At 40.7% G+C, this 27,796-nt stretch overlaps 1 protein-coding gene across 8 annotated transcripts in view; it reads right to left on the reverse strand.

The window, feature by feature from the left end:
* GALNT9 (polypeptide N-acetylgalactosaminyltransferase 9) overlaps nt 1-27,796 on the reverse strand; it is a 439,027-nt gene that overhangs the window by 187,555 nt on the left and 223,676 nt on the right. For 6 of the 8 annotated variants that reach the window (XM_031592751.2, XM_090120747.1, XM_090120745.1 and 3 more), the window contains exon 1: nt 21,132-21,477. In XM_031592751.2, the coding sequence (XP_031448611.1) occupies nt 21,132-21,372 (241 nt within the window). In that variant the 5' untranslated portion in view covers nt 21,373-21,477. Of the gene's footprint in view, nt 1-21,131; nt 21,478-27,796 lie in introns of those variants that run through there. The other 2 variants (XM_090120751.1, XM_090120750.1) reach the window with 2 other exon arrangements.

Consider the following 27,796-nt stretch of genomic DNA (forward strand, 5'->3'; position numbering starts at 1 on the left):
AAAAAAAAAAAAGGCATATTGTGAAATTTGGGGGTATTTAAGACCTGTGTCTTTTTCAAGGAAACAATTTTCTGCCAGAAAAGCAGAGAAACAGACAGACATGATTTGAGTTGAAACAAGACTAAAACTCTTCAAGAACTGTGTTACAGTTACTGATTTTACATTACAGAATTCCTTTGATGTTACCATATGAAGCACATTCTGGCACTAAATATTTCTGAAAGCATTTTATGGAGCTTCATTATTTTCTTCCTTTTATTCCAGTTTAGGATGAGAGGACACAGGACACTTTGACCAGATTTGCTATTTAACATCTGTTGCTTTAAAAGAGAAGGGTCTAAGATCGTAATCTCTAGGCTGACAAGTAGTCCTCACTCAAGTCATTACAGAAATTATGTATTTGAGACTCTAAATCTCTTCTCTCCCAAAAGAAAAAACCTAATCTGCAGCCTAATCTTCCTGCATTGCACAGTCTCAGAACTGATAGCAATTACTGATGCTGCATGCCTCTATTTTACTTGTCTAACATATGGCATCTTAAAGAGGGCTCTGTTTCCAACGAAAAGTCAGCAGTTTCCCCCCCAAAACCACAAACAGGCCTTATTAAAAGCAAGTCAAATTAGGCACTTCAGAAGTTAAAGAACCCAGAAAACCAGACACTTCATTAAGCCTACGTCCTTGAAAGACTGCAATGTGGAAATTTATTTGCTGATCACTTAGAATCATCTGGGCTGGGTTCTGATGTTACATCAAAGCAAATTGAAGATGACTTCATTAAAGTTAACTGACCTGCTTTGATGAAAGGGACTCCAAGATGTGGTGTGCTCATTTGACTTCAAGCAATGATTTAATTCCAGCAGTTAAAAACTTTATTCTTTATACTACAAGTTCTTGCAGTTTACAGAACAAAACACTTGCATCTTTAAGGCACAAGAAAGGAGAATGAAACTTTCAATGGAGAGGAAGCATCAAGCAGTTTGCTTTCAATTTTTCTTATGAGAATTAGACAGCCTTCCAAACCATGCATAATGACAACTACTTCACATACTTTGCTCCCAATCCTTCATGATGCTAATCTGATCTAATTCCAGGAAAATGTCATCATTTATCTGACATCTATCTGGCTTGCTCTCAAAATACATCATTGTGAAGGTTTTTTCACCATTAATTACCCAAATTTTAGCCTAAACTAACCTGCAATTCCTATGGCAATGCAGTAACACTGAATAATCTATAGCAGCGACTAAATAAATAATATCACCTTGCTTCATTATGCAGGAAAAGCACTAAATTGACTCCAGAAATTATGAGGAACAATGAATACAGTATAATTTATAAATATCTGTGTGTGCATACATATATATGTGTGTGGGTGTGTGTGTTAAAAGCAACCATTGCAGGCAATGTTTTTAAATGCTTGGGATGGTTAGAGAGACACAATATGACTTACATATGGTAACATCTGCATAGCATTCTTCGTCTCAGAGAATTATTTGGCAAATATCTCCTCAATAGAGAGCTTTAACCTATGACCACCCAAGCCAAGACTGTAACTCCTTAACCCCTCAGCAGCAGCCATCTGCATTGGTCAACCCCAGAAGAAGCCCCACAGCATGGGACCACTGAGCAGAACCATTTCCTCAGAGACTTTCCAGCAGGCAGAATGTAAAACCCTGGAGGGTGTGGACGGACAGAACACCACAACAGTGCTCCCATAGGAAGTGGAGGTGGGCTCCCAAGGAATTTAAGTGAAGTTATTTGTGCCCTGCTCAATGAAAATCCAGGCTTCAGGGGCTGCCCATGGGAGAATTCATTCCCAAGGGTCTTGCCTACTGGACAGCAGGGAAATGGGTGCATTTCTGAAAATACTGCTGCTGAGCAGTGAGACAATTGCTATTGATTTTATATGCTGTGCGTTCAGGTCCTACAATGATGGAGAACAGTGCAAAACCTAAAAAAGATAGATGGAAAAATGTCTCTGGTTCAATCTGCAGCATATATCTGGGTTCTTACCCAGGCAGATCAGACAGCAAATCTTCTCCATTTTTTTCCTTCTTTTTAACCTTGCTGCAGACTTCCAGATCCTCCTTCTATGACTTGTCTCCCTGTGGCTGTAACTAGGACCCATTTTCCCACAGCTTGTGAAGCTGCTGTGGGCAGGGAAGGCAGTGATGCTGTTCATGTCACCCTGAGGCTCTTGCCATAGCAAAGAGTTGACAGAAATCCCACTGCCATCTGACTCAGCTCTGAAACAGTGATGGGCAGAGGTGGAACAACAGTGGCAGTGCCCCATGAGCTGCTATTTTTAAAGATGTCTTTTCTTTAAACTTTTAGACTACAAAGATCTACAGCTGGTACGCTGGGATCAGTCATACCCTGTTCAGTGCCACAGATGACAATGAGGTCACAAACAATTAGTGTCTGTCACTCATTTCAAATTTATTGTTCTCATTGCAAAGATTTCTGAATATGACAGAAATTGCTAGGAGAATAGAAAGTAGAACGAGCCAGTCTTTGTTTCTTACACAGATTAATTACTCTGCAGGATGCATAATTTCCTAGGAAGAAAAGAGGCCTTCTATTTCTCACCATAAAATCTGTCACAATGGAAAAATTACAGACGAGATTTAAGTGAGAAACTATGGCAAAAGATCAACTACATCTGTAATTATTACAGTGTTGTGTTTTTTTTTTTTAAATATATATGCAGCACAACTACAGATAGCTATAAAATCAGGTTCAGCCAAGGTTCTTAGACATAATTAACCTTTTGTCAATTCAAAATAAAGGTAAGCAATTGAGAGTAATTATATGCCCACATTCACAGTAGCACAGATCTGCTCACGGCCTTTCCCTGGCCTTCCTGTCACTTCTGGCAGCCGTGATTCTGCTCCCACATTTCATCCCTCCTCCAGCCAAAACCTGGGCAGGTGATTACAGGGCTGCTGAGCCCAATCCCAAGGGCAGCTCCACCACCAGGGCCAGCAGATTTGGGGAGTGATGACAACTGCTGCTCTGTCTCAGACTAAGATTGAGAAGGATTCCAAAGGAAATCTCTGAGCTTTACCTACCCTTTCTTTAGACCATCTGCATTCTAGAATAGCTCTGGAAATGAATGTTGGTTTCCAGCACCTTCAAAGGAAGGAATAAAACATTTCCTTGTAAAACAGTTGGCAGTTTTACCTGCAACTCCTGGAGTTAAAGAGGAAACAAAAAACTTAGCGTAACAGATGTATCCTTTCTTTTCCAACTCTGAATACTGACTTGAAAATATGCTTGTGTACCCTGTAATGCAACAAAAAAACTTTAGATCCTTGTTTAACAAAGATTTCAGGGACAACAGCAACTTGACAGAGATTGACAAAGCTGACTTTTTGAATGAAAAGAAAAAGGTTCATAGAGGTTCAGTAACACAGTTATACAAGCCCCAGATTACTGCATTTTTAAAATCTAGTCCTATACAAAACCACAGTATAAGACAGAAATGTTAACCCCTCCTTCTGGAGGCAGGTACCAAATCAGTCGCATCTAATGAGTCAGCCCAAATGTTTCTATCTTTAATTACTACCGGATTGTGCAGACTTTGTGATCTCGTACTGTTGCAACTAGAAACTTCAGATGAAAGTTACAGCCTCACTGACTGGTGTAACTGTAGGCAATGAGATTAAAAATGGTTCTTCTTCCTTCAGGAATTAACAGCTCAGGTCAGAATGAAGCAGATGCATGAGAGAAGCAGTTGGCTGGAGGAGGAGGAAGAAAGAGCAATGTGAAGGAGCTGTTCAACACTAAGCAAAAGGTCTCAGCTCACCAGTCTTGATACTTATAGCTCCATTTTGGTGATCCCTAAAAATAACCATGAGGAAAATAGTCTCCAAAATGCCATGTTTAAATCAGAGAATGGCTCAATAGCATAAGCAATGCCTTGCCTCTCATATACGGATCGGGGATGCTCTGATCAGATGCTCAGTTGAGGTCAGAAGATGCTAACAATATGGACTCTCATTAAGCTATCACATATAGAATGGTATTTTCTCCTTTCCATCCTATGACATCACCCTAACTCTGCCAAAGTGCTTAACAAGTTTTAGAGTCTGCACTTTCCTTTCTTTCTCCCATGCTGTACGTTTCATTTCTGGCAAAGGATCCAATGCCATAATTTGCCAAGAACAGATTTACCCTATGGAATATCCAAAAACTAGTTTGTTCCAGACAAAGAAGTTGGCACATTCAATAGCAGCTCAGTGAATCAAAATTAAATGTGGAAAAGTAAGCTACTTTGCATTTGCAAGCGCCATGATCAAAAATATACAAAAGAAAGGCTTCTTTGAAACTACTTCACTACTATTTCAGTCAACTTTGCAAACAGTAGTATGCAGCAGGAAGAGTCATTGCAGTCTGCCTCAATGATTCAATCTAAATGTTAAACAGAGTCTGGTTCTTAATTTCTGCATATCCCAACTTGCCATATCCCAAATCAGTTTCTTTTGACACCACCTTGCAAAAAGTCTACTTAATATATAAGTCTTGCTGCCCAGAGAACTGATGTAAATTTTGTCCATATCAAAGGCACTTATTTCCTGGGCTGGGATGAATGATGTTTGTGAATGAGATTTAGTTTTACATACAGAAACAGTCAACAAATTGCACTCCACAGAGACAGAAGTTCCAACTCTCTATGAAGAGAAAGGAACAAAACCCCATCCAATTTAAATGACTACAGCAGTTCCATTTATCTGAAATCCAAAATACAGTCTCATTTTTTATAGTTGTAATCAAGTTTGCTGCTTCCTCGCTTGAAAGATTTATGTCCCCTGGTATCTAGTATCAGCATCAAGTATCTCTGAAGATATACCATGGAGAAGACAAACAGTATCTTGTGACTAACAGTTTGAAAGGAAAAAGTGCAATAACTCCTTGCAAAGCTGAAACACTTAACAACTTTTTGGCCCTAGAAACTACAGGGCGGCAGTGTACCTTGACCTCTTGTTTCCAGACCTTTCTTGTCTGTTCAATTGGAAGCCAAAAATAGTGTTTCTCAGCCTTCATCCACAGATGACTGACAATCCTGTAAGACTTTTTTTTTGTGAGAATGCTGAACAGAGGTGAAGGGATGAAGTGTCTTGGCAGCTCTACCTAAAGGAAGGATATTCTTTTTCTGCCCACTGAAAGTAGTCAGTGTAGAATCAGGAGCCTTGAAAGCGATCTAATTAGAACAAATATCCAAACCACGATGTGCTTTGCCCACTGTTTTTTGGTTGTTTTTTTGCCTTCCCAAAAATCAAGACACATCTTGGTCTCAGAAAGTGTTCTGAGGTGCAGCCTGTAAGTAAATATTTGAAGTACATTAGATGGAGAAAGCCATAAGGATTTTGCCAGGCCAGAAACCAGGGCTGTTATGAGCACATGGGCTGGAAGCAGGCTCTGACAGTCCATGCGATTCACTCTATCCCTAACACACTGATACATTAATCCTTAAACTCTTTACAATAAGCCTTAACAGAACAGGATTTGGCCAGAACAGCTTTTTTCCTTAGTGTTTTCATAGGACGTAGATCTAGATTTAGAGCACCATTGCAGCAGGCACTATAGGAGCCCAGAGAAACTCTTCCTATCCCAAAGCGCTCATTATAAATATGGAAGACAAGAAGGTCTTGTCCCCTCTATACAGATGGCAGCCTGGAGATGAAAAGGGCAGGGTTCCTACAGCAAAGTAAAATAGGGATAGGCTTTGTTATTTTTTTTCCTCAAAAACAAACAAACAAACAAATCCCACTTATTATCAACATGGTTCTGAAATGACTGATTCCTTTTGTGGAAAAGCTCATGGAAAAGCTCACGGAAAAAAGCTCCTACTGATTCAGGTTATTTTCAGAAGATGAAAGATGGCAGTTCTGCTAAACGTAAGTCAGGTTTCCAGCTGAGAAGGCTGAACACAACTCCTTCTGTGTCTGTAGGGAAAAGGAGTCCTTGGAGACCTCTGGCAAAGCTACTCCATGACAAATACAATATTCCTAGTGCATGACTTAGGACTTTCAAGAAGAGAGAAATACCTGAGAAAATACAAAAAATGTGTAGTGGAGAGCCAAGTGTAGCAGGGAAAAATTACACTAGTCATCTTGTCATAATGCAGGGAATAACCAAGACCATCAGTGCAAAAGGACTGCATGTTGAGAAAAAGGGCAATACATGTCCTTACAAAGTCTTTGTTCCCTAACATACTATGTGAATGCTCCATGCATGCCACTGCTGGCTTCAGCAGCCCCCTCACAAACCTCATTTTTTGTTTTATTGGCATTGCAAGCAATAGAGCCATAGCGTCAGCTACTCCCTTTCTGGACACAAATTCATTAATGCTTTTTAATTGGAAGAAATACTGTGTTTTTATGTACAGATATCTAATATCAAAAGTAATCGCTTTTATAGAATACTCATTTGAAGCTGTTTTCCCCTTGAGAGGAGAAAATGTATTCTAATTACAACAGATAATTCAGGAGAAGATAAACAGACTGGTGACTGGAAGGACCACGAAATGGGAGCCACGCAGACTTTTGGAAATGAAGATAAAAGCCCATTTGTGAAGTAGGATGCTGATCTCAGGCTGACAGATAGTGAGAGAGATGCCAGTTTTGTTACAGCCTTCATATAAGAAAAATCAATTTCTTAAGAGTAGGAATTCTTAAACAGGGGAAAGCTAAGCAATATATTCCTAAACTTAAATTCTGAGTAACAACAACCAAAAAAAAACCAAACCCATACCCAATACACACAACTCTAAATTGCATGAGGAATTCTTTTTTTTTTTTTCTATATTTTAATTTTAGTGTTCAAAAACATCATTCACAGAGAAAGATCATTTTGGTTTTTTAAATAAACAGATGCCAAGATTCTTCTAGAAGTTTTAAAATCCCAGTTGATTTGTGGCTTGCTGATAAAATACAGAAAATGGATTTTTCTCTTCAGGGCTTTGGAGGAAAGCCAGAAAAGTTCTCCTCTGGCAATGGCATAAATCTGGAGTAAGAGAAGCAGCGGCTGCAGCGCTGGGGTAGCAGCCCAGCAGCCCATTGATATTAAAAGTAAACAAAATCTGAGTGTCATTGGTTTGGTATCTGGCCTCTGGCAATAGTCAATACCTGAGGCTTCAGAGGAATCAAAACACAAATCATAAAGCACTCGGCCAATTAAACTGCACAGTCCATAGAAGCAGAGTTCTCTTCTGAACCCCACAGGCATGTAACTAAAGCCCTGAAGCATAATATTAGATTACCCTCATTATCTTAACACAGGCATCCAGAAATACGGGGTTAAAACTAGTCAGTTCCCTGTAAAATCCCAGCCATTAACATCAGATTCAATGGCATTCTGCAGTAATTCTCCAGTAATATCACCATCAGAGTGTCACTGGTTCATGTGAAATGGATCATCTGTATCAATATATAATTTTTTAATTATTATTTTTCTAGGGAAACAGTGAAATCTTCTGGGGAAAGTGCTTACTAACACAATAACAACCATTCAGGAGAAAGGGAAAGGAGGTTCCGCCTGAACATCCCAAGATGCGCAAGCTAAAACTTTAGGACTGTTTAATTAGCTCAGAAAGACACTGCTCCTAAGCCAAGTTAACGAGCTTTCATTTCATAAATAAGCAAAAGATCTTTTAAAAAATAAGGATTTTTCTTGCAGGAATCAGAGGTAGGGAACGGAAGTGGCAGATCACTGCAGCAAGGGGACTCTGACCCAAGGTCCAGTTGGGCTGGGGATGGAGACCACGGCTTGACTGCAGCAGTAAATCCCACAGGACTGGGATCCATACGTTGGAAACTATCTATCATCACATGCAAGGAATCTTAAAAAACTTCCCCATTTGACTTCAGATCCTACACAGGCTTATCCCACTCCAGACTCCATTGATATTAAAATCTGATCTAACCAAAGGCTGTACCACATCTGATCCTGCCAAATCTGTTTAATTAATTCCTGTCATCCCAGGATTTCACCCTTGGTTCCCTGCTTTTTCTTGCAGGGATTGTGCCCAATACCAAGAGGGACACTTACAGAATTCTTAAGGTGGGAAAAGACCTCTAAGATCACCACATCCAACCACTGACCCACCACCACTCCTCTCCATACTTCAGGTGAGCTCCCAACAACGGCCAGAGAAGTTCATCTCCTGCAGTATTATTTGCAGTCATTGTTCCCATTATTTGCAGACGTTCATATGCCTCCCTACCATTTACCTAAACAGCCTGCTATCAAATTAAACCACATGCACAGGCAGTTTTCTCATTAACAAAGTTGCATAGAGTATTTGCCATTTGCATGACTGAAAAGCTCCCTGTTGTTCAACCCATTTTATACAATGGAAGATAACAACATTAAATCCAAACATAGCAGCTGCTGGAATTCAAAATCACATTGCTCTTTAAACTAAGATGCTTTTTTCTGTAACTTTAAAATCAGTCCCCAGTTCCACCTGTGGGGAGGCAGCTACATTAAAGAGAGAACTCAACAACTACAGGCCTGCTGGCTACGTCCTCTGTTCTCCCTTTCACTCTCGAAGAGTCATCATCCGGTGTCTGCTTTGATCACAACTGAATCAAGCAATCTGAAAAGCTTTTTGAGTAATGCTGCTTATCTACCATTCCTCCTTGGGAACAGATGGCAGAAGAATCATATGGTTTGGCTTGGAAGGGACCTTAACAACCATCCAGTTCCAATGTTCTGCCACAGACAGGGTTGCCACCCACTCTATTAGGCTGTCCAGGGCTCCATCTAACTTGGCCTTGAACACCTCCAGAGATCAGCTGCCAAAGTGGACATGAGGACATTGAGTACTTCCATCAGATCTCTTCATGGGCTCACTCTTGAAAATTGGTTAATTTGGATATTGGTTTTGACGGGAGACAAAAAGAGCCTCTATTTCTCCATTTTCCTTTGATTGTGATATTGCTTTGTAGGCCCTATACAGGTAACGTGCTTTTCTTTTGCATTGTTTCTTCAGCACACTCATTTTCCTGACAGGCTACCTATTTTACACCTATAGATATATTATCTATATATGTATATATATAATTTTTCTTAATCTAAATTTGTTTGCCTCTTTTTCATATACACCTTTGCCACCTTTCATGGAGTTCAGCTCACAGATTTGGCTTGAGATAGTTTCTATTTCTGCTTTTCCTCCTCTTCCCTTCTTTCACATATATTTCCACATCTTATATCAATGTACACTACAGCTGTATCTTGCTTCTCAAAGCCAGGCTGCAGTGCCTTCTTCCATCAGCCTCTTAATACACATATGATTTAATTTTCTATGAGTAGGAGAGATCAATCCAAAAACAAACACAGGGCATATTTGGAAAAGCAAAACAACAGCCCAGAACCCAGCATCTACATCAAAATGCTTACAAATCAGTAAGTTATGGCTACATTGGGTGAAGACTATACCTATGCAGAGGGTCCTCACTAGCAAGATAAATCAGCAAGCACATTAATAGCACATTAATAGCAGATATACCAGAGGATTTGTGACAACTAAAGGTCTGATTCTGCTATTCATAGAGAAGTAGAAGGGGATCACAGAGCTGAAAGTCATACTCAGTTTTGAAGTGTCTTGCTATTGCATACAATTAATCAGGAATTTATCAGGGAAAAGTAAAAAGAATTAGGTACAGTATTCTCTGGAGAAAGTAATTCAAAGTAGGTGATAGTTTTGCAAATGAACAGAGAAATAAGGATAAATAGCAATTGTCAATAAAGCTGAGAAAATGAAAGTGTAATGTTAGAACAAAATATTGGCATGATGTTTTATTTAAAAGCAATAATAAAGCCATTGAATACTTTGGGTTTTGCCCTTCCTGGTTTATTGGTGATATAAAGATAAATTGACTTCAATTTCCAGGAGTAGGAAAGTTACGGCCCTCTGTTATAGGTACTTTCAAAAACAGCACACTGCTATAATACCTGATTCATTATTAAATAGATTGGCATCATTGCATGTTGGGATTTTTATGAATTGGCTGTGACCTATAGCTCGTCTAGGCCCTGACAAACTTATTCCCAAAACGAAGGGGTTGTTTCATTTTGCAAAGGTGATGCATCTGGTAAGCGTAGGCTACTTTGATCTGCCTACAGAGCACATTTAAAGGAAGCAACACATACAGAATTGAAACCATATAAGAAGACAGTGGCTGAGTTTTACAAATTGGGGACCAGACTTCTCCAATTTACCTCACTAATCCCATGACTGCAACAGTACTTATCTGCTTTATACTAAGGGAATATAAAAATAAATTTACATTTCAGAGTCTCAATTTTCCTCCAAGTTTTCCTTTCCTTTATTTTATATTGAAATTCCACAGAAGAATGAATTTTCCTCCCCCTGATGTGTCTCAGGTTTGTACTTCTGGCTACATTATGAAATGTTAAATTACACAGTAAAAAGAGCAATAAGGAGAGTGATACAACTTACCTTTATACAGGAGAAGACTGGTCAGAGAAGAGACAGGTATGGAACAGAGAAACATACCTGAATTTCACAAAATGGAGGTCAGAACTTACAGCCTGGACTCACCACTCCTCAAGGACACAAAAAGATGTGCTATCCAGTACTTACACTTCAGGGCAAAGCCACGTTTTCGAGAGGCAAAAAGAGCTTTCCAGCACCAAATGGTCCCAGCAAAAGCCAATGCTGAGCCTGCTGGGCCATGAGAGTTATCTGATGAGATGAGCAGCAGGGCATGCTTTACTCTGCCTAGCAGAGAGCAGCACACCATCGTTTTCTCTGCTCCTTGCATAATTTAATTCTTCAGTTGCTACTGAAAGGCAGTGAGACAGGCTGGTGAGACTCAGGTCTGCCATTTTAGGAAGATAAAAATAAAGGAGGTTGTCCTGCACTACTGATTTAGTCTCAGGGAAATTGCATGCTGCTATAGTTATTATCCTAAATAAGAAGGAAAACAGAAAAAATGCTTGCATTAACGTATCTCCAGCCAACAGAGTAAAGGCTGGTTCCTTTACAATCTACAGACTTGATTTTTATCTTTGTGTTTAAATGGTAAAAATCCTGTTTGTCACTTACATGATTTTTAGCCTGGTTTGCTAAGGAAAAATGGTTTGTGGAGCTCTGCTGTCTACATTTGTGTATCAGTCTGCTCCTCTCTCTCATTCCCTCCCCTCTCCTCTGCTTGTTAGATTTGGAGGTCAGTGCCTGGTTTCAGCCAAAGCTCAGCAGACATTCAGAGGTCTCCAAAACTCACATTTCTGCATGTGTCACAAAAGCCAACATCTGGAAAGTAAGGAGCATTAAAATACTCCTACTGAGAGAGGAGATTCAGGGAAAGCTAAAATCCAAGAAATCTCTCAGAGCTCATTTTGCTGCTCAAGGAATGAAGTACCTGTTTTGGGGGGTTAACTGTGGTAATTACTGCGTGTCAGGGTGTTGGTGTTGACCCTGCATTATCTGTCCTTTTCTTGGGCCTGAGTCTGATCTTGCCTCTGCAGTGCCATATCCCTTGAAGTTCTGGTTTGGAGCAGTTGTCAGTGATCTATGTTAGCCTCTCCTTAGGGCTACAGGCTAGTTCCACTGGGATTCACCCATAGACCTGAATTTCAGTTCACTAATCCCATACTTACTTCATGTTCCGGAAGCAACTTCAACAAGAATTGCACTAGTTTCATTCTTCCACAACCTGCACCGTGTATCCAGGACAACAGTACTTCTCTCTAGTTTCTTGTCTGCAGAATTAAATGCTGAGAGAAGCCTAAACATCAAGTAATGTAACACATGCAGAAATGCCCTCTCTGCAACTAATCGCACCTTCTCTGAGGATTGCATCACCCAACCTGAGTCTACTGGCATGCCCAGCTGTCCCAGCTTCAAAGTCAGGCCATGTCTTCGTTCTCTTGTGAATATTTCTCCTCCATTTCTGTGTATTTTCTCTTGCTCTACACACTGTGCAAGGAAGACTAGAAATCTCACTTTGTGAACTTTTTGACATGTGACACAAAGAGGGTGACAAAGAATTCGGCAGTTAAGCAGGTTGAGTTCTGAATGAATCACAGAAGAATTTTTTAATTCCTTGAACCCATCCAAAAGGGCTCTCTGCAGTCTGACTTGGGGTACTGTAGGCCTGCAGTGAGAGCATGGCTGTGAATATGGGAACCATACCAAAAGGACTCTTTCAGAAAACGGAAACTTGTACATATAACTCCACTGGATAGGAGGCATTATAAAAGCCACTTCCGTTCCAGAATTAATTTCCTGTTGGATGAAAATGCATTGAGCCAGATGGATCTATTTTAGGAGGAGGATCAGGCTGGCACAGGTTTAAAATCAAGATTATTGGTTTTGTTAATTCAAAGCTGGAGTAGTTGAGAGCACAGTGTTCTGTTCAGTGCTAACACATCCAGGCCTACACTACCCCAGGAGCATCCCAGGAAGCAGTTTGCCAAATACTAAAGAAATATGGAATTTTTTCTTTGAGCACCTAGAAATCTTTTCACTTCGCCCTACAATACTAGAGAGAATAAACAAAAGATATGCAACAAGCATTGAGATGCAATCACTAGCAGGTTTTTCTTTTTACATTTAGAAGTTCCTTTAAATGTGGGAGAAAAGACAAGTCACCAGGAAGAAACACAGAAGCAGCCTTCAGTGGAGTATTGGGCTGTCCAAGTCCCTGTGATGATGCTGAAAGTCAGAAGCCCAAATCCACAAACCTGAATTCAGAGGATTCTCCACATGACACAGATTATATAACGGAGCTTCCCAAACCACTCAGCCATCCATTTTTTTCTGAGCCAAACCTACTCATTGCTTATGTAAATTTTGTGTCAACTATTTCAGCAGTTAGGCAGCTTAGTATTAGGTTATTTAATAGCTTGGACATGGTCAGCTCACTCTTACCTTACACTCCACTCCCATCTGTTTCTCGGAGCCACCTGCAATCTATCATCATGCTCTGAGATTAACAGAAGAGTCTGCTTTTCCTATTAGAGGTGTGAACAGTACCTAATCCCTGCTCAGCACCTCTGGTACAGTGTTTGTAATACAAACAACATGGGAATGTGCAGACCTCACTGGCTAGCTGACACCAGCAAAGGTATCAAAATCATTTTCACCTGCAGGTTTGTGCTTGTCATAGTCACCAATGGGATTCAGGCTCTCTGCAGATGCAAAATTATGCAGCAAACTGTAACCTCATTTTATATGTAGCTGGATGGCTAGAAATCTGCACCACAAGGCATCAGTAAAGCAAATTTTAGTCCTAAAGAAGAGTAACCTTTAGGTTATACAATGCTATTTCAATTGATGATATTTTTAGTCTTATCACTGGCTTCAGTTCAGCATACATAGGAAAGAATGCCACCAATCTTTTCTACAACACAAAGCTTGCTTGAAAATGAGTTAATATAAAAAAATACATCTTTATTTACAAAACCTTCACAACCCAGAGGTATTCAAGAGCTGTGAAAAAAATAAATTCAATTTCTAAAAGGACAGTACAGCCCCAGTGCCAAGTAAAATACAAAACCAGAGTAAAGAGTCCAAATGAAAAACAACCAATTAACCCTATCACCTTACCAAGAATGCCACAGAGACAAAATGAGAAGCAAACTCCTCCAGTATTGGAGGAGAGTGTTTTCCAGCTGTTGTGGTGGAGACTTTCCAAAGGAAAAATGAGCTCCTGTGCAACCAACCCCCTTTTGCTCTGGTACCTCAGTATCTTGGATAGGATACTAGTTAGGGTTGTGAGAAACAGCAATTAGAGACTGTGCAATCTTGCACGGGTTTCAGTTTCTGACACAGCCCCAAGTGCTCTGAGCAGTGCCCCTTCAGTACCATCCTCTGGGGTGCGAGGTGAGAGCTTGCATACAGACCAGCTCTCCATCCAGGTAGAGATCCAGGGCTTCCTGCAATGCAGGCAATTGCTGAGGGATGGGAGAATGGTGCCCGTGGGAGCACAGATAGCAGGTAATTGGTGGGAAATCGTGTCCAGCAGTGTATGTGATGGGCAGTGTGCAAGGAGAGGATTCACCTTTACTCCATGGTGCAGTTCTGTGGAAACAGATCAATCAATTTCCAAATACAGCCTACTCAGACACGAGGGGTCTGACAGCCATGACAAGGCTGCTTGTTTGACCTCCTGGTCTGTGTGCTGGTTTTTAAAAAATGCAAACTGGGGCCAGCAACAAGGTTCAGAGGCAGAAAGACAAAGTTCATTCTGTTTTAGACCTGTACTAAAACAGGAAACACTCTAAAACCTTCAAGGAATAAAGATCCTGTTCTCAGCCATAATAAAGTAATGTAGGGACACAGCAGGAAGTCATCCTTTAAACACAGACTTCATCGGAACTAACCAGTAATGTTCATCCTGTGGCAGAAGTACTTTCATTTGGCCAAATTCACAATGGAGTTACTATGCTTCTAACTACTGGATCAAAAGCACAAGTGAATTTGGGTAACTGACTTCAAGAGGAGTAACTGCATGGGTGAACTGAGAAGCACTGTTCACTGCTGCAGCACAAAAGCTATTTGAACATATTACACCATCCAGCCAGTGATACCTGTCACTGTCCACACAACACAGCTGACAGCAGAACAGGGGATGGCAGAATCTGTGATTTGCTTAGAAAACAGTATTGGGTTTTATACCTTACTGGATTAAAATGAGCACAAGTGTTGGCTGTATCACAGATGCATTTTTTTCAGGAACAAAACTCAGCAACTCTCTGATGATTCCACAGAGACCAGCCTACAAGAGAACACCCCTCATAGATATCTCCGCATAGTCTGACACAGCCCAGCATGAACCTGTGTAGGTAGCACTTGCATTTCACATTATCTGAATAATTAAAGAATTTCACAGAAGAGGAAGACCTGGAAGGATCCATTTTCTTCCCTGATCAGTTTATCAGACATAAAAGCCCAGCTGGGATAGCTGGATGTACCAGCTATTTCATGCTGCATGTACCAGCGTTCAAATGTAACTCCAGCAAACCTGGTTTGACTCATCCCTTATAAAGTGTGTGGCTCTTACTCTGGTGAGCACTGATTCTCATGAGTACTCCAGCAAAGACAACTGGATTGCCTGTACAAGTAGCTCTGAAACATAAGCAAAAGGTAGATAACTAAGTTCCACAGCTGCTTTTTCCTACATAGGCTCAGATTTTCTCCACTCCCTCCTGCTGCAGCTAACTGAAGAGGGAACAGTGGTAGTTTGCACAGCCAAAGAATTTTCCTGCTGAGTGGGGTTGGGTGGCAGAACAAAGGCTTACACTAGCACCTTCCTTCTTGCAGGCATGCCTTAGGCTTGGAGGGAGGAAGGTGGTGTCAGGGAGCTTTGGGGTTATATAGCATGGCTTTTCCCAGTGCTATGCTATTTTGCAGTGAGTGTTCAACCCAAGGGAGACACTGGCATTGCAGCAGCCTCTTACACATGTGCTCTAACATTTAACCCCGGAGGACAAGGTTGAAGCAATCCCAGAGGCTCAGCATGTTTCCTTATCTTTTGGGCATCTTTCACTCACTGTGTTCAGTTATTTAGATGTAATTTCCAAACAAAGTGATGTAATAGGTAGCTCTCTCCTGCAGCCCTCTGGTACCAATACATCTGCCTGACAGAATCAGTTTTTAAGTAGCAATGCTTAGAGAAGCTGTTTCAAAAAACTCTTTTTTTTTTTTCTTTTTCATTTAGTTTTCTTAACAATAATTTCTGGCTGACATGCAAATCAAAGCTCAAATATTAGAAGTATAAATCAGATCGGTGGCAAATGAAAGGACTTCTAGAAAATGGCTCCACAGGAGGTGGTGAAAGAATTAAAATACTCAGAAATCTATATTCTCACCTTTTCTACAGATGTTCTGCTCATTTCCTTAGACATCTCTCTTGAGCCCTTGAGAAAACTGTCCACACTGCTCATGATGACAAAGCAGAAATAGGTCTGTTCTCCCCTGCAGCTACCCTTGGATTCTCCTCCAAAGCCAGGAATCAAGGACATACTTGAAGAACAGCCTGTATTAGGCCTATTGCCATTTGTCAAAGATTCTCTAACTGGGCTTTTTCTACTGCAGTGTTTCCCTCAGGACTCCACTTGCTGAGGATACAAATTCACTATCACGGCTCATCCTTGTCTAGACGACAGATGCATAGAACTATTCAGAAACAAAAGGGCCTGAGAAATGCAACAATAGGTAGGAAGCTTGTGTGAGAGCTCCTCTGGATGGACGATCCATTGGATTTGTCATAAGAAGTGCTGCTGCATTTTCTTTTCATGCATGGCAATGGAAGGAAAGAAGACCATTTTGCCATAAAACAGATTTTGCCTCTATCCATGTGACTTTCAGACATTCATACACAGTTCTATGGCACTGTACCTGTGGGTTTTAAGAAAACCAGGCAGATGTCATCCACACGTCATGTTAAGACTGTGCTTTTAGCTCCATGCTCTCAGGACGGAGACTTGGGGTCGGTGGGAGATTCTCTGGTTTTCATTCTCAAAGGCTGAAATACTCTTATTTCAGAGGGCAGTTTTGATCAATAGAACTACAACGAAGTTGGAAGCTGCTCAGCTGTCATTGACTTTCTTCCTTCCTGTTATCCAGAACATTGCACAATCTTTTTTTTTTTTTTTTCCCTTTTGGTTTGTTAGTTTAAAATAAGCAAAGGAAATGACTCTCAAGTGAAACCCAACAAATTATAACAATAATAAAAAAAACGTGCCATGTATACTGAGCAAGGGGAGACTGAGTACCCATTAGTAAGGTTAGAGAGGGGCATCAATAAAAGAAAGATTTGTTAAACATGACTCATTTCTTTCCCTTCCTTTCATAAATCTTATTATTTCCTTGGAGAACAGCCATACACTCAGTGCCTGGAACTGCATTTTTAAATGATGCTCTTGGTTTAGCTACTACCTGTCTTTGCTTAAAGAAAACAAATGGCAAATACTCAAAAGCAGCCCCACCTCCTGTATTAAGGCCTTTAAGTCAAGCCAGGTTTTCTATTTCTGTGAAAATGTCTGTTGTTTATATATGTGCAACAACTATACTGCAGTTCTTGACTAAAAAAAGTGACTGCCTCATTGTTACTTTTCCAAATATACCTGCAAAGAAATTGAAAGGAACTGAACAGGAATGTCCTGAATTGCTTCTAAATGGCAACAAAACCACTGTATCAGCCAAAGATCTTCCTTCCACACCTGTAAACATTGCTTTTATCTGATTATGTATTACAAATTACAAATGATTATTCTACACAAACAAGTGTGGAAATTACTACGTGTTAATTTGGTCAGATGCATGTTAGCATTGGATCATAATCAAATCAAGCATTTGAGAACTTGTATGTGGGTAAGAGAAGGTGTGCTTTCATTAATGCAAGGCTGGCAGTCACACTTAATCTATCCCCATGCACACCTGGCTTTCCCTCTCTTTTCGGCAACTGAACTGAAAGTTGCCAGCAATAAATGCTTCTTTTTGACAAATCTGATGTGGACATTCGCATGATTCAACTGCAGCCAGTTCCCCACTCTTACTTTTAATATAGAAATTTGGAACCATTTCCAACCAGCCTCAAGCCTGTGAAGGGTAAATAGTCCTTTAAAAATACTACTGTACCTTTTAAGTATGCAGATTGCCAGGCTGAATTTTAAATGCAATCACTTTGCTTCCAGTACACTCAAAAAATCAGGAGTCAGTCTTGTTGAATCAGTCCTCCATACGTAGGACCTGCTATTTCCATCATTTTAAGCCTGTGTGCTGCAATTATGTGAATTGTCCACTTTTTTTTTTTTTTCCCCCCTCAGCCCCCATTTAATGCATATGCAATATAAAACCCATTTATCAAACTGGAAATTGCTGTTGTATTTAATCTTCCTAAAGAGAGCAAAATCAAATTATGATGTGTAAAGAATGGTAATCTGTGAAATTCAAGGGAATACTCCAGACATATTCCTCCACATCTGCAACAGAACAGGTCGAAGAGGTCTAATGTAGAAGATGTGGGTAGGAAGACATGATGTGAGCATACATAATGAGAAGATGAAAACTCTCTTAATCTTTGCAGATTGAATGAAATTTAATTACATGCTATATTGATTGTTGTGGATTACTGGAAAGAGACAGTGAAAAGGGAAAAAGGCAATTACAGTGAAATTGTAGTCTGACCCTTCAATTGCTTTTGGCATGAAAGGTTATTATGTAGTTGGAGCATCAAAAATTCTTTATCTTCTGTGATAAATCATTAGCAACAGACTTAGATGCAAAACTGATTAGGGAAAAAAAACAACCAATTAAATCTTGGTGGTTTTTTTTTTTTTTTCCTTGCAAAATAATAATAATAATAAAGGTAAAAGAACAAAATACCGAAGTGTCACATCATTTCAAGAATTGTTACTAAATCTACCAAGCTTTAGTTCACTGTTGACTGACAGTAAATGATACTCATCAGTAGAAATTACTCTTTCATGCTAGAAATGCTCTTTCAGCATAACTGCTTGTGCTTGTTTTTCCTCACAGAAAAGTGCACTTTCAAATGATGTTTCTTTGATTTCATGAAAATAAGTAAGCATGACAGAAACAAAATTCTGTATTGTTGCAGATGCAGGGCTGGTCTCTCAAAGAAGGTTTTTCTACTATATTGGAACTTCAGCAGAGTCCCTGGAAAAACCAGGTAAGATCCCACCAGTTCAGGATTTAGATGAATAGAAGAAAACAATTAAATAAATGAACACTAAGACTTGATTACAAAAAATGTAGGATACATAATATTTGGCTGTACATTTGCTGATCTCAAAACAGAAAGAATGAAGAGTAAAAAAAAATGGCATTGTGATCTGGACAGACCTATCACAACAAAATCACTGGACTTGACTCAAACTTGTGGTGCTTGCAGGAATTAATATGCCTTATGAATAAAATCTGCCTATCCATCTCCCCTTATAAAAGTGACTTTGGCCCATCTCATTATGAAGTAACGTTCGAGAAGGCATCAGATGACTCTCCAACTTGCAGTGAAGTACTGCACAGGTTAACATCTGAGGAACCCTGCTTGACACTGGGATGGAAGGCATGGTTCTGAGCGTTTGTGTAACCCCAGTCTTTGGGTAAGGCACAGTAGAGCACTGTCACAAACAGACTACCTTGAATTTCAATGCTTCCAGAGCAGCATTATGCCCATTAAATAATGAGTCATGATATTAAAAAGCAACACCAGGGAGCTAAACCCAAACACTGATAATTGATTTCACTTACACTGATGCAGTTCTGATGATTTCAGTAGGCTACCTGCTAATTGTAAGGAATTTGCGGAGTTGTTACCACAAGATGGAAAAATGAGCAAATACTTAAATAAAGGACGAAACTGAGAAAGTATCTTTTCCCAGTGATGACCAAATAGTTTATCTGCATTAATAAACTGCTGTGTAATAAACAAAAGACACGTCAGAGAGAGACTGAAGGGAAATGCACAGGAAATCTGAACATCTCAGCTTGATTAACTTTCTGTATTTTTCTGTATAAGAACTTTCTAGAACAAGCAACTGCCTACAGTGTTTGTTATAACCTGAAGGAGCAACATTTTAATTAAAGTAATTGCACTTTAAAAACAGTCGCCAAAATAGAGAAATAGCTTATGGAGAACTTTCTGTTTACTCTGAAGCCACAGTCATTACATGCAACGATGCCTGCCTAGAACGTTATGGACTCCTGCTGATACTTCAGGGGATGCTATGCTGAGATGAACCCAGAGCTGGTAAAATCCTATCCAATATTTCACTTGTGAAAACCACCAAGAACAAAACAATTCTGAGGAAAAATAAATCATTCAATTGCGCTATGATGGATATATTGAATGTGGGAGGATTTTTCTCTTAAAACTTACATTCTTCAGAACTTCTCCGAATTATCATTAGAAAATACAGCAGCTGACTCCTTCTGTTGACTCTCCTCCTCTAACTTATGAATGCATACTTTTGTGACTAACACCCACCACTCCACATTCCTGTTCTCCCTTCTCTTTTTGTACACATGAATGCGTATGTGAAAGTGCGAGGGGATGCCAGCTCTGTAACAGTCACTGACACAAACAGCGTGTTACTGTAACCATCCAACCTACTTGGATTTACAGGGTCATTCATTCAGAAAGTAGTAATAGTATATATACTTTACACTGTTTGTCTGCATTTTGAGACTGCAGTAGCCTTTGTTAAATCAATATTATGAGTAAGATTTTCAGAAGCAGGCTACAAGCACATTTGGTATCATTAAAAATATTTACACTGCAAGTTTTATTTGATGCTCAACACTGAATGCTACATTTATATTAAAATCTCTTGTAAAAGTTTGCTCCTTCAGCTTCTTGTGGAAAGCATGGATGTATTTAATCACATACTTGTTTGTTTGATGTCCCACATTTAGAACTTTATGAATCTATGCAAATACAAACAGACTTCTTTGAAAGAATTAGTTCCCATATGAAACATTATCCGTCCCTTGGCAACTGGTATGGCTTAGCCTGTTCTAACTACCACGTAAGGGTTCTTTGCTTACCTAACAAGATTTTTCAAGGCTGGCAAATTAAAACTGAATGTAACAAAAGGAATTAGTGGATGCTTCCTTTCCTTACCAAAGATAATATAAAATTTAAATGGCAAAGTCATTAAAGAAACATATGGGAGCAATCCTTAAAATGACTATTAAAAGTACACAGCATAAGAACTTGGTAGAGTGCTTTTTAAGTAATTTGGAGACCAAATATGCAACTTCCAGCTAAAAACTTAAAGTGCATTTGCCATAAAAACACATACCCACGCAGAGTTGATATATTCAGGGAAGCTGTAAAAGCTTACTGAGAATTCCACCAACCCTTACATCCCTGAACTCTGCAGCCTCCTTAACTTTCTACTTCAAAAGTCCTGACTTTGACCCAAGAGTTTGAGGGAGTGCCTTCACGCACCCCTCCAACAAACCCCTGCAGCTTTCCCTGCATCTTTGGCTTCAGGGCAGTGCTTCGGTGCAGAGTTTCCCTCCCCAGCAAGCAGGCACTTCGGGTGATTTTCCCAGCCTACAGCACCCTCCCAGGAGAGCTGATCACCACGGGACCAGCGCAGCTCTCCCCCCCAGCCCTCCGTACCATTTAGCTGGTTGTAGACCACTTCCTCCAGGTGGTCCAGGCGCTGCAGGATGGACTCCCTGTCAGCCAGGCTGCCCACCTTGGCTCCTCGGCTCCTGACACGGCGGTCCGCGCTCCGGACGATCTGCACCAGCTCCTGGGAACGATCCTGGATCCTGCAGTAGACGGAGAAGAGGATGATCCCCACGAAGACCAAGATGTTGACCGTCAACAAAGTTTTGATTTTCCGTGCCACCGCCATGGGAGCCGCGGGCGCTGGGGGCACATCAAGGCGCGGCGGCCTCGCGGCCACCCGGCGCCGGGGCGCGGCGGGGCGCGGATGCGAGCGGAGCTGTCCTTCAGCACCACCGCGCCGCTCCCCGCCCGCCGGCGCCCGCTTTCGCCCCGCGGGGCCCGCGCGGCGTTGGGCTGGGCGGCATCGGGGGCGCCGCGGAGCCGTTGCTGGCTGCCCGCTGCCGAGCCGCCGCCTCCTCTCCTCTGCTCTTCTCTCCTCTCCTCCGCCGGCGGCTCCCGCTCGCCCGCCCTCGCTCTCCGCCGCCCCAAACGCAGAGCGCCGGTGCGGAGTGACGTGCTCCGGGGGATCTCATCTACATGCACACAGTGGAGCCGCCGTGCCGTGGCCGCGCCGCCCCGCCTCGCCCGCTGCTCCCCTGCCGCTGCCTTTCGGCGCGATGGATGGGTGAGTGAGCCACGGGCGTTGCGTGGTTTACTCCACCAGTGGCCATTTTCTCTCTGCTGTCCATCTAGAGGGCCCGTATCCTACCCAAGCAACACTGCAGGCAGATCCTGGGAAAGTACGAGACCAAGTCTTCTCTTGCCTATGGCTGCACCCCTGGAGTTCAGACGATGACCCACCTGTCTCGAGGCTGGAAATGAATTGAATCAAGCCGATATGCTTCCAGCAAGAGGGAGAGCTGCAAATGCTCTCAGCTCCATGGGTTTCCCAGCAGCCTAAGTGCAACCTTGGCTTGTGATCCTACCTGGAAGTGAAGTGTCTGGGACCACTTCCATACGCAAAAGAAGTTCTTGCCAAGCACATACAAGTGGAGAGAAGCAGCCTAGGCCCTTATCATTAAACACACACACAACAACTGATGAAGAACCATTCAGACCACTTAGCCAGTGATCTGCGGACACAAGGTAGTTGAGCCCTTTCAAACAGGCAGCTTCAGCATTAATGCTCACAGTGGTCCTTGTACCCCATCCCACTCAGAGTTTTTGCAGGAACATTTCTCGCCAGTAGTTACATTTCTACAAAGGTCTATAAAGGATGGTTACTTTCTACAGTTCTGTACTCTTCAATTCACTGAAGTCTCAATATCTAAATCCAGGGTCAGACGTTGTTTCCCTGTAGACACAGTGAAACTCACAGCTCAGCAGAAGTAGCTCTGAATCTGCAATTTTCTACTGTTTTGATAATTTTAGTACTATTGCTACCGCAACACTGTCATAGCATTACACTTTCGTGGAAAACACCAATTTGAATGCTTATTGAACTAATGCTTGAGTGCAGCTTGTTAGGTACCTCCACAGCATTTAATATATTATAGCAACACCTGCTGGTCTTGATATGGTTAAGAAACTGTTAGCTCAGTTTTAGATTATAAACTCCAAGTTCACAAGTTGCCCAGAAGAATTCAGTTTGGATTCTGACTCATCTGCTTGTACTTTATCCCCAGAGCTGAAAACCACTATCCACTATCACAAAGAGTTTACCAGTTGATGTTTACCTTCACATCCCTGCAGTTTTAAATGGGCTCTTTCAAAGACAGGATTTTATTTGTTATGTGATTTGGGTCAAAATTTTCTTTCACTAAGCAAATGTTTTTAAATGGTCACTTAAAATAGCCTACAGCACATACAGAAGCACACACGAGCATACTTACATGGCTGCAACCTTACCTAACACCATTCAAATAATTGCTAGCTCTTATAGATCTCTGTTCACTCAAGGAGCTCAAAGCAATTTACAAACAACATACTATTAGAGCTGACTGAAGGATGGCAGTAGTGTTTTGGAAAACTTTCAAGTTCAGAAAACATGTTTTCTTTTTGCATTGGAACAAAGCCAGAAAGCTTTGAAATATTCTCACAGAGATAGCAGTGAGTTGAAACCATTGTTACCTGCTCATAAGGGTCAGGTTCCATTTTTTTCTCAGAAAGGCCTGTATTGCCAGAAGAAGAATAGATCAAAATCAGTATATGCAACATCTAGGTTTCAATGAAAATGCTTTTGTTGAAAACATACTAATCAACTCTGACTGCTGACCCATCCTACAAATGGGAAACATGGAAAGGCACTGGTAATTTGCCCCAAATCAATGCAACAAGCCAGAGGCAAATCTGGGATCCCATTCCAAATTGCAAATCCAGCTCTCTCTCTCTCTCTCTCTACTAGGCTATTATTCTCTCTCATCGATTTTTACTCCTACTCGTCTCCATAGGGCTCGTGTTTTCACTCATACCAACCAAGATGAATAGGAAGCTGCTAGAAAGAAACACCAAGATCCTACATATTTGAATGACAGTCAATACGTGATCACATTCTGCTGTCACTGTCCTCAGTCAAAATAAGCATCGGGATGAAGAACAGCTGACTGATGTTAAGAAGCCAGACGTAAAGATTCTAAAGCAAAACATTCTAAAAAAGATACCTGACAGAGGCTTCTCCCCTCACACAGTAAAGATGGTCTATTGCCTTGGGGCACTCCTCAGCTGTTACTGGACTGCTAAGTAGTTAAAGCTAATAATCAATGATAACAGGAGAAAAACCACCACCACCACCTTGCTATTGTCCATCTCTCTCTCTGAAACTCTGCTTGCTCTTCCTGAATGCTGATCTTGCTTCTGTTGACTCTTGGTTACTGCAGTACATGCCAGATTGGCATGAGATGTTTGTATAGAGGGAAACAATTGCTTCTGCATTTACAGTCCTGCTGTGCTTAGTTACTGAGATCAGAGACAGTAAATTTCACTTTTAATAATAAAGAACTAAAAGATTTTGAAAAGAACCTTTAGTAAAGCGTCAGTCCTGCAGCCATAGTCTTATCTGCGGAGCCCAGAATAGAACTAGCAATGGCAATACAACTCAACTTGACCCCAAGTTCACTTAGAGCTAGGGAAGATCTTAACCTCAAAAGGTACAGATTTCAGTTCTTCCCCAAAAGTGGGCAGAAAAAGTTATTTAAGATAACCACGTCAGACTCTCCTGCAAAGTACCTTATGTACAGCAGAACCTTTGGAATTACTATGCCTTCTGGTGTACAGTGCCAGGTGAGGAGGATACATACTCAGATACTCAGAGTTATGGAATTTCAATTATTTTACGAGATGTTTTCTGTAGAATTTGATTTTTAGAGTCTGCAGAAGGTGATCAATGAAAGACATTTCTTTGGGGTAGAAATAAGATGAGGAGATGGTGATTGAATATCAGCTTAAAAGTTTCCAAACTTTAATAAAGCTTAGACTCAAAACAATAAAATGTTAAAGTGAATAACCATAAAATCATTCCCAATCACTTCTCCAAAAGGACACAATGAGACTCATTTACCATATCTAAAGAGAAATACCTTTCTGATCATTCTACTGCATGATGTGAGACTTTTGCAAGAATGAATAATATGAAGAAGAGAGACTTTGATGTTTAAAGTGTTTGAATGCTAGCTTTAATGAGAAAAAAAGTAAAGAACAAAATATGATGCCAGTGATGATCTGTAACTACAGATTCCAGCTGTAGCTGTTCATGCACATTAGCATCAACTACAATTTTCCTAATGAAATCCCAAACAAATTTGCAAGCCAATCACCTAGAATTTTAGTACAAGGTAATATTTTATGTCTTAGGTAGCTTTTATCTAGAAGAAAACAGTAATGAATATATCAGGAAACTAAAAAGTGTTAAATTACCCAGACATACAGAACTGAGGCCCTCATTCTGCTGCAAAGAGGTACTGCGGCACATTGAAGAACTGCAATAGTGTTTGTGCAATCTCCTTCTTGCGTAGTTCCAACAGATTTTGGAAGGAGAGATTCGAAAATTCATGTTTACAAAATCAAATGCGATGGTTTAAAATCTCTAGGTATCTTTCAGAAACCATGCAGATGCATATATTCTTTTAATTTTGGCAGTATTAGCCTCAACACCATTTCACTTTACTTACTACAGTTACACAGATGTTTCCTAAAAGGGCTCAGGGCTCACAGCACAGATCAGGCTGCCCAGGGCTCCATCCAACCTGACTTTGCTTCTCAGGTAACAGTTCTCCTGTTGAATGTCACAGCTCTCCACTGGCACTAAAATAGCCAGTGGACCCACCAAAGGAGCAAACACAGTGGAAAGGACATTGCTTCCCTGTCTGATCCAGCTGAGAAGTGAGAACACTTTGCTGCTGTAAGCGCATTGAACTCAATAGTGTGCATTCATTTTGGCTATCATCATCATAGTCCCATTCCGGCCATGAGATGCAGGCTCTTGGACCTCTGCAGATCTTCACCCAGGCAGACCCACATGTAGGAAAAGAACCTCATACAATATTCATTTACTTCCTTGTCTGTGCCTTCATGCACATTATTAAGAGATGCACAGCCCTCCAGCAAAACCTTCGCAACAAAATTAAGAAACACAGCCAGTCGTCATGTCAAAGTCATAGCAGATTGAAGATTCTAAGTGCAGCAGCACAGGGGTAAATTAGTATTGTTGCCATCTGACCCCAGAACTGCACCCAATGCTGGCTTTAAACAATAAAAATAATGAGATTTTTAGATTCCATTTATTTTGATACAACAACTGGCAGCTTGAAAAAAGAAAACATGTTTTGGCAAATAAAGTTAACACTGACAATTTTAGCAACAACTAGCTGATATAGTGGCTTGTCATTGGGCAAATCTGAAGAATCACTGCTGCCTCTGAGGTATTATGTTTTTCATAGGAACAATGCATGAGTAATAAAGAACATTTAGTTCAGTTGTTATCTGGCTTTGTCAGAGATGTTCGCTATATTTAAGAAGAAATCAAACCATTTCCAGCATTAAAGTCTTCAATGCATTTTTCAAAAATACAGTCTTAAACATAAATAGTAGATATATGGTGAAATTCCATCCTGAACACTGTGCCACTGGGCACCCTTAGCAGATGGATGTATGACAACAAATTCAAACTCATCTAGTAGAACAGAGTTTTTGAGTTTTTCCAGTAGAGGACAAAGTCTAATTTAACAGCATTGGATGTGAGGGTTTTTTGTGTGTGTGTGTGTGTGTGTGGTTGCTGTTTTGTTTTTAAACACCCTTGAAAATAAGCCAGACAGTACAAACAGAGCACTTAAGATTCTATAGGACTATGAAAATGTTTAAAGAACTGTTATGCTTTTTCCTATTCCAGCCTGCACAACTTCCCTGGTTTTCAGTTTCTCCATCTGAAAATCAGTGACAGCTCGCCACAGAAGTGGCAGAATTTGCTTTTATTAATCTTCACCTCGTTTGATTTAGAGCCCATACACAACTTAAAATCAACTACGGTCCAAAACCAGTAAAATATGGAAAGCCAGCAGATTTGTTACAAGACATGAAAAGAGAAACATGGTGTGGGGAGCTGCAAACAGCAACATGTAGACAGGACATGCACAGATACTCAGAACCCCTTAAGCTATAGATGCTGGGAAGAAAATCTCTGTTATTCATTAATTCTATGGAGGACAGATAGATTAAGCATTTTTCCTCCTAATTAATCTTGCTTTGGGCTACAAAGTTGAAGAGCTTCATTTATTTATATATTTATGTATTTTAAGGAAAATGTGTTTCTCACCAAAAACACTCCACAGTAAAATCACAGCCTCAAAGCCTCTGGCCAAGCATTTCAGACTGCATATGTCTTTAATCACTATATTATGGCATATAATTGCAGATACAGAACACTTACTGCTTTTTATACTAAACATAGGGAGATTGTGTCTGGTTTTTTTTTATATTCCCAAGTGAAGACATTAACACCAGCCTTAAAGGACAGATCACATTCCACCTGTATAAAGGAAACATGAAATGGGAAAGATCAAGCCTGTAGTTTTCTTTATGCTATTTCTTATCATGCGTTATACTCAACATGTGCCCAATTGTATCAGCTCAAAACATTTCATGACATTAAATCCTTTAAAGTCCATTGAGCTGCTTTTGATTTACACAAACCAGAGATGAACAACAAGCAGTGCAGGCAGCCCAGCGCCAAGCAGTGTTTTTGCTGGTGCAGCTTACTCCCCTTCATCACTCAGGCACACAACCCCTGGGAGGACACACCTTCACCAAGCTTAGCAGGGCCCTCCATCAGTTTAAAATATAGGGGTTTCAGCTGCTGCTTAGCAGGGATGTCACACTGAGCAAGCCTACAGCTTGCTAGCATGCTTTATTCAATACAATTAGTATGGTACCTTGCCAGACTAAATACTAAAGGGTAACTCAGGTGATAGAAAAAGGTCATTCAACTTTTGACAAAAGGTTGGGGGAATTCTCTTGAAAACAGTAATTGTCTGTCAAATGAAATACTGCAATTTCTTGAACACGGGAAGGAAGAAACTACAGCATGAATTGGATTAGGTCAAGAGGAAACTAGAAGTGGGTAGGTTAATATAGAGGAACTTAATGAACTTACCACTAGGAGCCTAGGGCAGACTGGACAG

This window comes from Phasianus colchicus, chromosome 18, assembly GCF_987193195.1.
Source record: "Phasianus colchicus chromosome 18, bPhaCol1.hap1.1, whole genome shotgun sequence".
In the NCBI taxonomy this organism is placed as follows: domain Eukaryota; kingdom Metazoa; phylum Chordata; class Aves; order Galliformes; family Phasianidae; genus Phasianus; species Phasianus colchicus.